Source organism: Chlamydotis macqueenii, chromosome 1 (assembly GCF_036417535.1).
Source record: "Chlamydotis macqueenii isolate bChlMac1 chromosome 1, bChlMac1.mat, whole genome shotgun sequence".
NCBI lineage: Eukaryota > Metazoa > Chordata > Aves > Otidiformes > Otididae > Chlamydotis > Chlamydotis macqueenii.
This window is the reverse complement of record NC_141556.1, coordinates 76,171,813-76,186,920: the sequence shown is the minus strand read 5'-3', so window position 1 is coordinate 76,186,920 and position 15,108 is coordinate 76,171,813. Positions and strand designations below refer to the sequence as shown.

At 47.4% G+C, this 15,108-nt stretch overlaps 3 protein-coding genes across 7 annotated transcripts in view; all 3 read left to right on the top strand.

Annotated features, from left to right (window-relative positions):
• The window catches only part of LOC104475254 (lactosylceramide 4-alpha-galactosyltransferase), a 31,575-nt gene extending 24,205 nt beyond the window's left edge, over positions 1-7,370 (top strand). The window contains exons 3-4 of one of the 2 annotated variants that reach the window (XR_015259895.1): positions 6,079-6,261; positions 6,990-7,370. The gene's annotated coding sequence lies outside the window, so the exon portion shown is untranslated. Of the gene's footprint in view, positions 1-6,078 lie in introns of both variants that reach the window. The other variant, XR_015259894.1, reaches the window with a different exon arrangement.
• Positions 1-15,108, top strand: part of LOC104473358 (lactosylceramide 4-alpha-galactosyltransferase) — a 61,721-nt gene that overhangs the window by 24,262 nt on the left and 22,351 nt on the right. The gene's annotated exons all lie outside the window — the stretch shown is intronic.
• LOC147602146 (lactosylceramide 4-alpha-galactosyltransferase-like) lies at positions 9,742-12,226 on the top strand. Its single transcript, XM_086740296.1, has one exon. It carries the CDS (start codon positions 10,578-10,580, stop codon positions 11,658-11,660), a length of 1,083 nt encoding a protein of 360 aa, XP_086596422.1. The 5' UTR covers positions 9,742-10,577; the 3' UTR covers positions 11,661-12,226.

Below are 15,108 nucleotides of genomic sequence, written 5' to 3'. Positions count from 1 at the left end.
TGGAAGAGTTCTTCGTAGAAGTATTTTGATTCAAATGCTAGCATTAGCCTGGGAAAGACCAGGCTGCACAAGGATGCAGGATGCTCAAACGTGCAGCTTATCATGCATTTCTTGTAACTCTCATTTCAGACTGGATACCCGTAGTACCATAGTGAAATACTGACATCTTTGTACGGTAACTTGGCATGGCTCTGACATGGAAAAATGATCAGTGCTATGACACTTTGATGTATGTCTGAATTTCTTTTTCTCTGCCATTACTCTGAACTTGCTGTTTCTTCACTACCTTGAAATCCCACTGCACTTACCAGCTGTACATGTGGCCAAATCTGATCCCAAAGGGAGCGCATGTGTTGCCAACCTAGCAGGATTAACTTCAGCACATGGATGTGTCTCAGTGGTGAATGCAGGCAGAACAAGCCAGTGGCTTTCTAGGTGTAGTTTTTTCTTCTTTTAACAGCCACTCTTTTTTTTTTTCTACCAAAAAAACCCTCCCTCTCAGAAATCTTTGTGTCTTATTGCACAACTGACAGAATTCTGGAGAGCATAATAGGTGGGAATATTTCTGGGTTAAAAGTTTCCCATCAGAAACATGTGGACATAACATCCCGTTTTGACTAGGTGATCATTTTAGCCAGGTGTGTTTCTTAATTAAGTAAGTTCACAGCACAGCTGCATCACCTAGGTCCCCTCCCTGTACTAGACATGAAGCCCTGCTGCTAGGTGTTGCTTCCACCTGTTTCTCTTTTCTGTCTTCAGCATCTCACTGCCTGTGCTACTTCTTCACAAGAAGCTGTGTAACTAATTGGTGTTATTATTATGCAACAGGATAAAACCTCCACTATCTTTATGTTGGTTTTTCACCTACAGAAAAACACAATGGAAGGAAATTTCTTCTCGGGCTGTAAAAGAATCCAAGTATAGCCCCTGTGTGAGGTTGCTGTTAGATTGCCGTGTCCAGTTGTGCAACTGGTGATTCTTTTTTCAAGAGGGGGGAAAAAAAAAAAAAAGCAATGCTTCTGCTTCAGGTCAGCAAACCTGCACCAGCTGGGCTGTATGGGGAACTGGTGCTATAAGAGGAGGGACACAGGAGTGTAGGAAGCCATGAGAGCAACTTGGAAGGTTTTTCTGAGGAGAAGAAGGGGATCTGAGGGCCTCAGACTGGTGCTGTTTGTAGAAAGTGCCTAAGAAGAAACAGGCCAAACTTGGGTGTCTGTCTCCGTGCATCAGGCACAGCTGGCTGCCGTCTTTTGGGTGGCCCCCATGGCACAACGAGAAGGACAAGGGAGGTAAGTCAGGACCAGCATGGTGGCCACAACCGAACAGGAAGCAGGAAAAAGGCAGAGTGGTCCCACCTGAGGGCTTGCAGGCTCCCACAGCCTGCCTGGCCAGGGCGGGACCATGGGAGGGCCGTGGCTGCCCAGGGCTGTCACAGAGAGCAGGAGGGTAAGGAGGAAGCAGATGGCAGTGGGGGACGGTTGGGGTGCTCATGGGGATGGTCAGGATGTGCTACCTGCCCTCTGGAGTTGCCTTTGGCTGGACAAGCGCGGAGGTGGCCATCCGCGTGGCAGCCCTGCCGCCATCTTCCCCCATAGAGGAGAGCAGTCTGCCAGTCCCTCCTCTCGCTCCTCCTGCTGCTCAGCCTTCTCTAATCCGTGGAAAATGGGGCTGGGCCCCACAGGACATGGGGGTGCCACTGCGGCTGTGCTGGGGGCAGTGGCTGAAATGGCAGTGCCAGCATGGCGGAACCTTCCGGAAGGCTCTGTGCAGCCGCGACCACGTCCCCACTTCTGGGCAGTGCCGGGGGAACAGAGTGGATTTGGGATGGGCTGTGCCTTGTTCTCCCTGTTTCTGGGCTGGGTAGGAATAACCCCATCTCTGGGAGAGGCATCCTGTGGTCCTGTGGGCCTGCGTCCCTCCTGCCTTCTGCCTCCCCAGCCGTTTGCTTGGGTGGCATGGAGCAGCACAGCTACAGCCGTGTTGGCAAGAGCTGTCCCAGTGCATGATGTTATCGTGGCCAAATCCTTGCCTCTTGCAGGGTAGCCCTGCTGAAATTTAGGCACTTTCTTGGGTCAGTGATTAGAGGGTATTCCCTTGGTGGTTTTTCTGGTGGCTGGGGATGGTCCCCGTGCTACAAGGCTGAGCAGCCCTTGGCCAGAGATCTCTGATCTCTTAGGGGTCTCTGATCCCTGCCAGCATTATAGGGAATTCCCCCCCTCCTTGGGTTTTATTCACATTTAATCTTTTTTCAGCTTTTGCTGTTTTTTTTTCTGGAAGACTGTTACGCAGAGGCGAAGTCAGGACCTGTGTAGCTGTGCCAGCATCAGTTCTGTGAGCAAAATGCAGCCTCTCTGCCCCACATTATTCCTCATCTTCACAATGTCTTTGCAGGCGATGAAGCAAAGAGCTAGTGCGCTCCAGAATATGTTTTGGATTCTGGTAGCTGTGAGAGACGGTTTCCTGCAGACCTTTTCCATAGTCCTTTCCTACCTGCTACATCATGGGCATATAAGTTTTCACCTTCCAGTGAATGATCTGAACTGCAGACAAGCCCGGAGCTTGTGCAGCAGTCCCTTTATGGACAAGGTGCTCAGTGGAGTGATCCATTAGCATTTTGCTTTATGGTCACATCATTGTGGGATCTGCAGGATCCTCCAGCAGTGCTGGAGCAAGTCATGCTCCCTGTTTCATCCATTCACCCTCTGATGTGATCCTTCCATCCCTCCCTTCCCACATGATTCCTGAGTTAGCTCAGCAACACCCTACTCAGTCCACTACTCTCTGGCTGTTTCTCGTGCTGGGAACTGCTGTTCCCAGGCACTGCCCGTAGGCACGGGATGGTGCGGAGAGAACCTGCTATTACCAGAGCTGAGCCAAGCTGGGAATAAAAACTAGAGAGAGCAGCTCTTCTCTCTCAGAAGTTGAGCTGCATGAACTGCATGGCCTCCTTCTGCTAGGGAAGTGAGCAGCAGAGCTGGCTGTGTACTGGGGTTGGCTAGTTCCACGCTGGGCACAGGGAGGTCTGGGTTAGTTCTTGTGCTATTTGGGGGCTGGGGCAGCTATGACTTCAGCTGGACCATCACCCAACCACAGGATCGCAATGGTTCCTCAGAAATGTTAAACCCAGGTGAAAGATACTGCTCACAAGAAGGGATTAGACTTAAACTGCAAATCTATTCTAACATCAGAAGAACCACTTCTCTGTTATGGATTCACGTGCCACCATTCTCAAATACCACTGTCACTGGGTGCAAGCTAATCCTGTCAAAGAGAAAATAACAGCTCCTGCTAGCTTTTTTTTTTACATTTGATGAAGTTATTGAGTAAGGTCACTCAACTTGAAATTGAGTATGCCTGGTTTTTTTTGGAAGTTGTTACAGCTCTCTCTTGATTAATTCAACAAATTTCCTACTCTGTCTAAGTATAGTAGCATTACTGGCCATTTTCCACTAATCTTAGACTACTGCTTATTGTACTTAGGGAGACTGAAGCTGAATTGAAGCTTAATGATGTTGCCATGACTGGCTATGTGACTTTCTGTTTGTGGCCATTATGTACGTACCTCATTGGTTCTCTCTGTTGCAGATAACAGACAGAGGCTGTATAGGTTTTTTTCTGGATACCTTCAGCAAGATGCCATCACATCTATGGCCACATTCTGTACAGAGATTTAGGAATCGACAGCTATAAAAAGTGCCCTACCATTTCTTCCCACAGTCTCTTCACTTTTTGCAGAAACCTGCTGATATCATCCTCCAACTCTTTGCCATGGCTTGCGTTTAATTCTTCTTGCCACACGGAAGGTCTATCCAGCACTGCATTATAGCTATATGAGTGGCTATTTTCACTTTTCTTTCTTTTATTTCAGGGGAAACTGTAGTTCTAAAAAACATGTAGGTGAAATTGGATATTGCAGGGTTCACTCTGGAAAGGTGAAGTTGTGATTAAGTGCAAAAGATGCAGTTAAGAGACAGGTGCCTTAAGTGTCCTCTGTCTATAGCTTGGTCCAATATACCCGTTACAATTACAACACTCACCCTCATCTCACCTCACATCTTTTCACATGCTTGGTTTGCCATTCTTCTCTAGGGTCAGAAGAGGGAGCTCTAAAGCTGTTGCTAAAATGCTAAATACTCATTCTAATTCCCAAGAAGGACACGGACCTGTTGGAGAGGGTCCAGAGAAGGGCCACGAAGATGATCAGAGGGCTGGAGCTCCTCTCCTATGAGGACAGGCTGAGAGAGTTGAGGCTGTTCAGCACGGAGAAGAGAAGGCTCCGGACCTTCCGGGGCCTAAAGGGGCCCTACAGGAAAGCTGGAGGGGGACTTTTGACAAGGGCATGTGGTGTTAGGACAAGGGGTAATGGTTTCTAAACTGGAAGAGGGTAGATTTAGATTAGATATAAGGAAGAAATGCTTTACTGTGAGGGTGGTGAGGCACTGGAACAGGTTGCCCAGAGACGTGGTAGATGCCCCATCCCTGGAAGTGTTCGAGGCCAGGTTGGACAGGGCTTTGAGTGACCTGGTCTAGTGGAAGGTGTCCCTGCCCATGGCAAGGGGCTTGGACCTAGATCCAACCCAATCCATTCTATGATTCTACAAATTCCCCTAAATACTAGTAGAATTAGCTGGTGGATCCATCCGTTTGGCACTGCTCTGCTCCTCCATACTTAACAGACCGATGAGTCACTCTGTTGGTATTGTCAAAGCTTACCTCTTCTACCCTCGCTGGTAATTAAATCTGAAGAAAAATGAGATCTTTTACTGTTTTCTGGCAAGTCCTCAAAATACTCCTATCGGGCTGCTTGTGATCCCTGATACTGTTCAGGACCCCTAGCAGCTACCTGGGTATGCAGCAGCACTTTGCTGGACCTTTTTCCTCTCTGTTTTTGTTACTGAATTTGCTGCAAATCTACATGCTCCTCCAGTGTTTTTCTGTTTATGTGTCCACGTGCTTACTTGAAGGGACATCACTAAACTCAAGAGTACTTGTTTCCTTTTCCTAGAGACAACTGGGACTGGTGCAATCACTTAGTTCAAGGCTCATCAGAGCTATCTTGCCATGTTTCTACTTGATGTACCATAAATGTAGTTTTGGAATAATTTAGTGGCATAAGGTAGTTGAAGTGGCAGTAAAATTGTGCAATGATAAGATAAAGAAGGAAGGTATGCTTTCATTTAGCCTGTGAAGCTAGATTTGGATCTTCATGACATATTCTGGCTGATCTCAGCTGTACCAGATTGTGCAGCCGTGCCCCAGTCTTGATGCCTCTAGCCCTGGCTCCCACACTAAGAGCTGGAACTCTCTCCTTTGCTTGGTTGAATTGGCCATGAGAGGACACAGCTATTGCTTTAAAATTGTGATGGTTTAGCCCAAGTTACCGCACAGTTAACTCCATCCCTGCCAAAACCAGGACAAAATGTTGGCTACGAAAGGGACCGTCCAAAGCATCAGTTTAAGATACAAAACCATCTCTAACCAGCATCTCTTGCAAATCTGCGTTTAAGCATGTTCTGCGGGACATCAAAGAGTTACATTCTCAATCCATTTTAGTTGATAAGAGGTAGATTCAGGTTATGCTTTTATGCTTCTTTTACAGTTTCCCTTCTTCAGGGATAAGCATGAGAGCCATCTTGTATTTTCTGTCACTGCTGGGTGAGAGCAAGCAAATGTGGGGACCAAGAAGCCAACACAAGGAAAGCACCAAGAGGGCGGGCAGTGGGAAGGCTTAGAGGACAGAGAATCCACCTCATCTCCTCTGGACACAGAGCCACTAGGTTTGGGTCTTCTTCCCAAGAGCCCTGGGGATGTACACTATGTGCAGGTAGGCTCACAGGACCGGCACCGGTTATTTTCCTTTTAAGACTGGTTCAGAGACTTCACAAGACTGGAAGGAGGAGCCTCTTCCTCTACCTGGAGATATGTCGGCTGAATACTGTTATTGGTTGTAGTTCCTCTTTCTCTGCTGTGGGAGGACTCAGTCACAATTCCAGTTTTCCCAGGGGTCCTCTTCTTTGGGAGTATTCTGAATTGATCAAATATTCAGATTCTAAATTGACTCTTATTCCTGCTTTTTAGAGCCTCAGCAGCTGCCTGTTCAGCAGTTCGCCTTCTCTGCTCCCCGCAGCCTAGGGGCTGGGTTTGTTGCTTCCCTGCACTCCACCGGCAGGCCAGCCTAGGAGAGAGCAGCCTGGTTGTCAAGACAAAGAGTGTATTTAATAGCAAGCACGAGCTCTGGCAGCCAAAGTCACAGGCACCCAGGTAATCACCCTTCCGGGTCTCTTTGGGCAAGTTATCAGCGAGTGCCTGGGTATCAGGGATCATTTGGCTTCTCTTTTGCAGTTTTATTCGTGCAACATTTTAGGCAAAACAGAACGCTTAGTCTGTGCTGCCTCTGTTTCCATTGCTCTCTGTTCTCTCTCTTCTCCCCTTTGGCTCAGCAGGTGTATTTGCTAATAGCTAGATGATCCCTTTGCACCTTCTTTCCTACAATTTTCTGCTTATTTGCAGGTCTATCTAGCTTCATAGGTTAAATCTCCTAATTGCCTAAGTATAAGCTGTATCAATTAAATCACAGAAGAAAAGAAAGTGCTTTTTCACATCCTTAGTTTATATTTTACTTTGCAAACAACATTTGCACTTCTGCAATATATACAGCCACAGTTTTCCTGTCAACATGTGATCGCCTCTGGCTATGGCAGTTATTTGTACTGGTTATCCTACGGTTTAGGCCTGGAGGTTGAGACCTTTTACAGAAGTGATAATTTGGGAACTTTACAGTTCCAATGTAATGATGTAAAAGCAATTGTAATTGCTTTCAATGTAAACTGAGAATGTAACCTTTCATTCTCTGACATTGCTAAATGCATGCCCTTAAAGAGTTTGTACAGTTTATTTCTTGCCATTTATTACCACTACTTGAACTGCCACAAAGATCTGATGATGTTCTGTAGCAATATCACTCAACAGTGTACATTTTTTCTTATTAGGAATGATTTGCCAGGTTCTGGGGGCTTCTGATTATCTGCTGTTGCAATTTGAAAAAGAGAGGATTGCAGGAACTGGTGATGCCTCTTTGGCTTCACATAAGTTGACTTCATGTACGATTCATGCTGTACCATCACCCAATCACCCAATTGTAATACAATTTTGGTTCTTTGCATTTTTTTTTGTTGTCTGTGATTTTGCTGCCAAGGAAAATTTCAGCAAAGCACATTTAAAATCACACAGAGCAGGAAACCTCTTTGCTCAGTGCAGGATGCTCCAGCACACCTTAGGGGCATCGTGAGTGGATGTGAGCATGTACTGATCCAGCAGCATCAGATTGTTTAAAGTTCTTGCATGGAGGAGCTATGAGATCTTCCATGTCTGTTCCCTTGGTACTACATTTCATCCTTCTTGTGCTTGGAACAAGGAAAACTTGCTATTGTTTAAATGTGAGCCTTTATCTTATGCAGTATGGTGTCTCTGTAAGTTTTACAATTTTTGTTTGAACTGGGTTTTTTGTTTTGATTTTTTTTTCTTTGCGTGTTTCCAGCACTGCATTGGTTAGTTAGGCTTTTAAATTTAGCAACAAGGTCATGAAAATTACAGGCAGTATTTTGCAAATAACGCATTGTCAGAAAATATGCATTAGCTGGTTTCTTGCTCTGTTAAAGAAATTCTTGTGGCTCGTACATATCTGACTAGCCCTTGTCACACTCTCAGAAGGTCTGAGCATTTCCCTGTTTCTGCATTGGTATGAGAAGAAAAAGCTTTACATTCCTTTCATTGGAGTAGAGAAGACCTTTTGGATGAACAGGGGCAGATATGTCCATATCAAGCAGAAGAATGAGTGACCAGGTCCAGGACTAGGAACAGTGTCCCCAGTGACATCTTATTATTGTCACTGGGGACCTAATCAATGGGTGATTCATCTACCCTGCTGCAGATTACACAAGCACATAAGTGACTGCAGGCATCCCTGCCTATGATGGGAACACAGGTGTCTATACCATGGACTTTTAAAGTTAGGTGAGATAAAACTGACTGTAGCTTCTAGCAAACCTGGGTAGAGCCAATGCAGTCATAGACATGAGGAGCTAAGTATATGGGATGACCTGGTGGAAGGCATCTTGGCAGAAAAGGACCTGATGGTTCTGTGGACAACAAGTTGCTGAGGACCCAGCAGTGTGCCCTTGTAGCAAAGACAATCAACAGCCTGCTGGGCTGCATTGTGTAGAGCATTACCTCCAAGATCAAGGGAAGCAATCCTTCCCTGCTACTCAGCACAAGTGAGACACATCTGGAGTGCTGTGTCCTGTTCTGGGCTCCCCGGTAAAAGCGAGACATGCACATACTGGAGCAAGGCCAGCAAATGGCCACTAAGATGAGAAAGGGCTTGGAGCACGTGCCATATGAAGAGAGGCTGAGAGAGCTCTGATCATTTTGCTTGGAGAAGAGCAGGCGCAGGGGGGGATGACTTGTCAAAGTGTATAAATCCATGACTGGAGATTGGTGGGGTAAAGAGGACAAGCCAGGCTCTTCTCTGTGGAATCCAGTGATGGGATGAGACACAACAGGCACAAACTGAAGTAGGGGAAATTAGAATGAAAGAAATGGTGGTGAAGCACTGCAACAGGTTGTCCAGAGAGGTTGTGGAGTCTCTGTCCTCGGACAAGGTCAAAAGCCAAGAGGACATGGCCCTGAGGAATCTGCTCTAGGTGACTGGGCATTGAGCAGGGGGGGTGGCCAAATGATCTCCAGAGGTGCCTTCCAACCCCAACTCTTGTGTGATTTTGTGACCTGATGGGATGTGACCTGAGGCCTGGAGAGCTCCAACGCTGAAAGGGCTGGGAATAAGCTTAAGGCGGAGCTCCTCCAGTGTTGGCATCTTATGAGTCCATCCATGGTGCTGCAGTGTTTGGAAGGATTTGGGGAGGGGTGAGGGATCTGGGAAGCTATGGAGCAATAGGCCTGACATTTGTTGCAGGCAGCTGTGTAGAAACTGTAGTAATCCCTAAACTTAGTGGCTGTATGGATAAAGGTGATATTTTGTGAATGTGTCAACGCATCTTCTGTAAGGCAAGGTCAGCTGCCATTGAGCACAGGGACAAGGGGGAACTCAATCCTAAAATGAGGGACACCTGCAATTGGCAAAGTCATTCAGTGAAGTATCTGGCCTCAGAGGGAGTCTTCCCAAATGGATGAGTAAATTAATTGCTCAAAGTTGTATTTAGGAATGAAGTCTTGGGGTGGGAGGAGGCAGCTGTATGAAACTCTTGGCTTAGTTCTTGTGGCAGCCACGCAAGGAGTGTGAGCACTGAGAATTCTTAGCAAAGAAGCAGAAAACAGCAAAATGCTTTTCTGCCACAGTATAAAGCTTAATGTGTAGCAATAAGGACTCTCCTTTTCCTTCTTTTTTTTTGTTTGCTGGTTCCTTCCAAATTAGATGGGCTCTTCACAGCAGAGCCGCATGACCCATCAGCTATATGACTCTTCTTTCAGCCAGTGTGTTAGGTGAACTTATGGTGTCACATCCTCCCTGATTTGCATGTTATCTTTATGTTGTTAGGCTCCACCTTTCACCTTTTTTGTCACCAAAAGGAAGTGCCAGACCATAGAGTTATAGGCGCTCTCAAAGACACTAACCTCTTGAAAAGCCAGCTGAGCAGTGGCTTCTGTGGTGTCTAGGAAGCAGGCACAGGTGAGTAGTATTCCCAGATTCTGAGAGTGGGACTTGCAGTTTCAGAGGAATGTAGAATGCCAGTTTCCCGTGTCTGTTGCATAGAAGAAATAACTCTGTCCCCTCAAGCCTGTCCTTGGTTTCTCTTCTGCAGTTTACCAAGCTAAAAATGATTTACAGGATTCAACACGCTGTGCTGTGGAGGGAGGGGGAAACAGGTATGTAAAAAGCAGAGTGGGTTTTTTTCACTGTGTGTAACACCCACAGCACATGCTGGCACTTCTCTGCAGGAGAAGAACACGTTCTGGGAGTCCAGAGCTGATGATTTGTGTACGGGCTGCTTCTTCTCTGTCCCCAAAGCCCCAGTGCCTAATGGAGAGAGGTGGCTCCGTGCGGTTGCATTTGGAAACCTCCAAGTGCAGCTGACAAGTCATTTTCTGGCTACATGGAGCGTTTAGTGTGTGTCTCAGTCACAGTAATCAGGGGTGAATGACAAATGGCATTATGCCAGCTGAGTTCTTTGTCCTGTTCCCTGTTGGTTACATATTAAAGCTTTTGCTGTATCCTGAAGCTCTCTGTTCTGGAGCATGGGGATTTGGGTTTGGAGACGGAGCAGAGGGAGGCAGGAGAATTGCCGCAGTCCTCCTTGCTGCTTCTCCCTCAGTTGTGCATTGACCCGAAGGCCCTGTGAGAATGCGGAGAAGTGAGGAGACGGTTTCAGAAAGGACCTAAAGGCATAACTGAAGCAGGCTGCCCTGAGGCTAAGAAAGGAGAGTTCCGCTTTGCTGTGGCACTGTCCCAAGGCTTGTGGTCTGCTGCCTTGCCTGTCAGTGTCTTTTTCTTCTTTCCTCCCCTTCAGATCACGACAGTTGTCTTGGGAGAGCAGGCTCCAACGTGAGCAAGACTGCCCAGGATGTCCAACTGCCTGCTAAAACTGACCACGGTGCCCCTGAGCCACAGGCTCAGGGCTCTGTTTATCCTCAGCATTTCATTTGTGTTCTTTGCTTCTGTCATGTTCTGCTGGAGAACTGGGAAGGACACTGAGAGCCAGCTGTACAGCTTGCATACACAAAAGAGGTGTAAACAGTTTTTGCCTTACCTTCCCCAAGCCGTTGCTGGTGGGCCTCCTCCTCCACCAGGAGATGTGTTTTTTGTGGAGACCTCAGAGCAAACTAGCCCAAGCTACCTGTTCCTGTGCTCTGTGGAGTCAGCGGCCCGCACGCACCCTGGGACAAGGGTCGTGGTGCTTATGAAAGGCTTGGCAGACGGGAATGCCTCATTACCCAATCACTGGGGCTTCTCGTTGCTGAGCTGCTTCCCCAACGTGGAATTCCAGCCCCTGAACTTGCTGGAGCTTTTCTCAGGGACACCTCTGGCAAAGTGGTACTTGCAGCCTGACCACCAGAAGGAACCTTATTTCTTTCCCGTCCTGTCTGACGCCTGCAGAATTACAATCATGTGGAAATTTGGTGGCATCTACCTGGACACAGACTTCATTGTCCTTAGGAACTTGAAGAACCTCACCAATGCCCTCGGTTTGCAATCTCAGAGTGTATTGAATGGGGCTTTTCTCTCCTTTGAACCCAAGCATGAGTACATAGAGCTTTGCATGCAGGACTTTGTGGATAACTACAATGGCTGGATCTGGGCGCACCAGGGCCCAAAACTCTTAACACGTGTTTTCAAGAAGTGGTGCTCCATCAGTAATATACAGAACAACATGAGCTGCAAGGGGGTGCGCGCTCTTTCCCCTGAAGTCCTTTACCCTATTCCCTGGGAGGACTGGAAAAAGTTGTTTGAAGCAATCAGCTCCACGGAGCTTCACAAGCTTTTTAAGAACACCTACGCAGTGCACGTATGGAACAAACTGAGCCATGGAACAACGCTAGAGATCACATCCCAGGCTTTGCTGGCTCAGCTGTATTCTCAGTTCTGCCCTGCCACATATGCAAAGATGAAGGAGGACTCTGAAGAGCAGGCAAGGCATCCAGTGTGACCTGTGGACCGTTGGCTGCAGGGTAGTTTCCCAGTCTGAAGGAAACGGAGTGCCTTTCACCTGCCACAGAGTTGGTTTCTAGCCCACGGCACAAGTATTCTGTGTGACAGCTCAGTGATTTTGTACCCTTTCTGAATATCTGCCTCGGATCCTACGTGCTTCAAATACACACCAGAACCTGAGTTGGGACTCTCTTGTTGTCCTTCTGTAGCCCCTGATGCTGCAGGGAAGGGTGAACTTGTTCATTGGTGCCTGCCAGTTGCTCCTCTATTGCTGTTCTCTCCGTTGTATCATGCCTGAAAAGCCTCTCATGTAGTTCCACCAGCTGTAGGAACTTGTAGGCTTGCTCTCTGTAATGTTTCTATGTCTGTAAATAAATGCCAGCCAGTGCTATAGGACACGATTTAGAGAAGCTTAGGATCAAATTCCCGGGGTGGTAAAGAATGTTATGACTGGTGAGGTCTTGGGAGAGACTTGGGACTATATGAAAATTGCTTTAAGAAATGGAAAGCATTTTAAATCCCTGCTTGGCTCAGTGTAAAGTTTTTCTTGTTTTCCAAAGGTAACTTAATTTCAAATGATCTTGTCTACTGCTTTACGTTCCACAGCGACAGGCTGCCTTTTCTGGTCCTCCTTGGGAAAAGAAATAGCCAAAAGCAATTCTTTTACCAGTGTGGGGAAATGCAACAGGTGTTGATAACAATACTTTCCTGCTGAATCACTGCTTGGAAGTAGAAGTGTCTTTGTCTAAATTTCCACGTCTGCAACACCAGAGTAACATGTTTAAGATAGAAGTGGTGGTAAAACATTACGTAGGGTCTCAGTGATTAGAGGTTATTTCTTTGTGGTTTATTTGCCTCTTACTGTTTCATAGGTAAAATAATAAGAAACCCACAGTTATGCAACTCAACTTACACCAACTCTTTTTCCTCATGTCCAGAATCGTATGTTTTATGGCTAAGTCATTCACTCTGGTAGTTTCTTGCATGTGAAGTGTGAGAAATGTCCTTCTCGTCTTTGTCAGGCATGTGGTTGTACACCTTTTCTTAACCTTCTGTATTGGCTTGATATGGAAGAGTTCTTCGTAGAAGTATTTTGATTCAAATGCTAGCATTAGCCTGGGAAAGACCAGGCTGCACAAGGATGCAGGATGCTCAAACGTGCAGCTTATCATGCATTTCTTGTAACTCTCATTTCAGACTGGATACCCGTAGTACCATAGTGAAATACTGACATCTTTGTACGGTAACTTGGCATGGCTCTGACATGGAAAAATGATCAGTGCTATGACACTTTGATGTATGTCTGAATTTCTTTTTCTCTGCCATTACTCTGAACTTGCTGTTTCTTCACTACCTTGAAATCCCACTGCACTTACCAGCTGTACATGTGGCCAAATCTGATCCCAAAGGGAGCGCGTGTGTTGCCAACCTAGCAGGATTAACTTCAGCACATGGATGTGTCTCAGTGGTGAATGCAGGCAGAACAAGCCAGTGGCTTTCTAGGTGTAGTTTTTTCTTCTTTTAACAGCCACTCTTTTTTTTTTTCTACCAAAAAAACCCTCCCTCTCAGAAATCTTTGTGTCTTATTGCACAACTGACAGAATTCTGGAGAGCATAATAGGTGGGAATATTTCTGGGTTAAAAGTTTCCCATCAGAAACATGTGGACATAACATCCCGTTTTGACTAGGTGATCATTTTAGCCAGGTGTGTTTCTTAATTAAGTAAGTTCACAGCACAGCTGCATCACCTAGGTCCCCTCCCTGTACTAGACATGAAGCCCTGCTGCTAGGTGTTGCTTCCACCTGTTTCTCTTTTCTGTCTTCAGCATCTCACTGCCTGTGCTACTTCTTCACAAGAAGCTGTGTAACTAATTGGTGTTATTATTATGCAACAGGATAAAACCTCCACTATCTTTATGTTGGTTTTTCACCTACAGAAAAACACAATGGAAGGAAATTTCTTCTCGGGCTGTAAAAGAATCCAAGTATAACCCCTGTGTGAGGTTGCTGTTAGATTGCCGTGTCCAGTTGTGCAACTGGTGATTCTTTTTTCAAGAGGGGGGGAAAAAAAAAAAAGCAATGCTTCTGCTTCAGGTCAGCAAACCTGCACCAGCTGGGCTGTATGGGGAACTGGTGCTATAAGAGGAGGGACACAGGGGTGTAGGAAGCCATGAGAGCAACTTGGAAGGTTTTTCTGAGGAGAAGAAGGGGATCTGAGGGCCTCAGACTGGTGCTGTTTGTAGAAAGTGCCTAAGAAGAAACAGGCCAAACTTGGGTGTCTGTCTCCGTGCATCAGGCACAGCTGGCTGCCGTCTTTTGGGTGGCCCCCATGGCACAACGAGAAGGACAAGGGAGGTAAGTCAGGACCAGCATGGTGGCCACAACCGAACAGGAAGCAGGAAAAAGGCAGAGTGGTCCCACCTGAGGGCTTGCAGGCTCCCACAGCCTGCCTGGCCAGGGCGGGACCATGGGAGGGCCGTGGCTGCCCAGGGCTGTCACAGAGAGGAGGAGGGTAAGGAGGAAGCAGATGGCAGTGGGGGACGGTTGGGGTGCTCATGGGGATGGTCAGGATGTGCTACCTGCCCTCTGGAGTTGCCTTTGGCTGGACAAGCGCGGAGGTGGCCATCCGTGTGGCAGCCCTGCCGCCATCTTCCCCCATAGAGGAGAGCAGTCTGCCAGTCCCTCCTCTCGCTCCTCCTGCTGCTCAGCCTTCTCTAATCCGTGGAAAATGGGGCTGGGCCCCACAGGACATGGGGGTGCCACTGCGGCTGTGCTGGGGGCAGTGGCTGAAATGGCAGTGCCAGCATGGCGGAACCTTCCGGAAGGCTCTGTGCAGCCGCGACCACGTCCCCACTTCTGGGCAGTGCCGGGGGAACAGAGTGGATTTGGGATGGGCTGTGCCTTGTTCTTCCTGTTTCTGGGCTGGGTAGGAATAACCCCATCTCTGGGAGAGGCATCCTGTGGTCCTGTGGGCCTGCGTCCCTCCTGCCTTCTGCCTCCCCAGCCGTTTGCTTGGGTGGCATGGAGCAGCACAGCTACAGCCGTGTTGGCAAGAGCTGTCCCAGTGCATGATGTTATCGTGGCCAAATCCTTGCCTCTTGCAGGGTAGCCCTGCTGAAATTTAGGCACTTTCTTGGGTCAGTGATTAGAGGGTATTCCCTTGGTGGTTTTTCTGGTGGCTGGGGATGGTCCCCGTGCTACAAGGCTGAGCAGCCCTTGGCCAGAGATCTCTGATCTCTTAGGGGTCTCTGATCCCTGCCAGCATTATAGGGAATTCCCCCCCTCCTTGGGTTTTATTCACATTTAATCTTCTTTTTTCAGCTTTTGCTGTTTTTTTTTTTCTGGAAGACTGTTACGCAGAGGCGAAGTCAGGACCTGTGTAGCTGTGCCAGCATCAGTTCTGTGAGCAAAATGCAGCCTCTCTGCCCCACATTATTCCTCATCT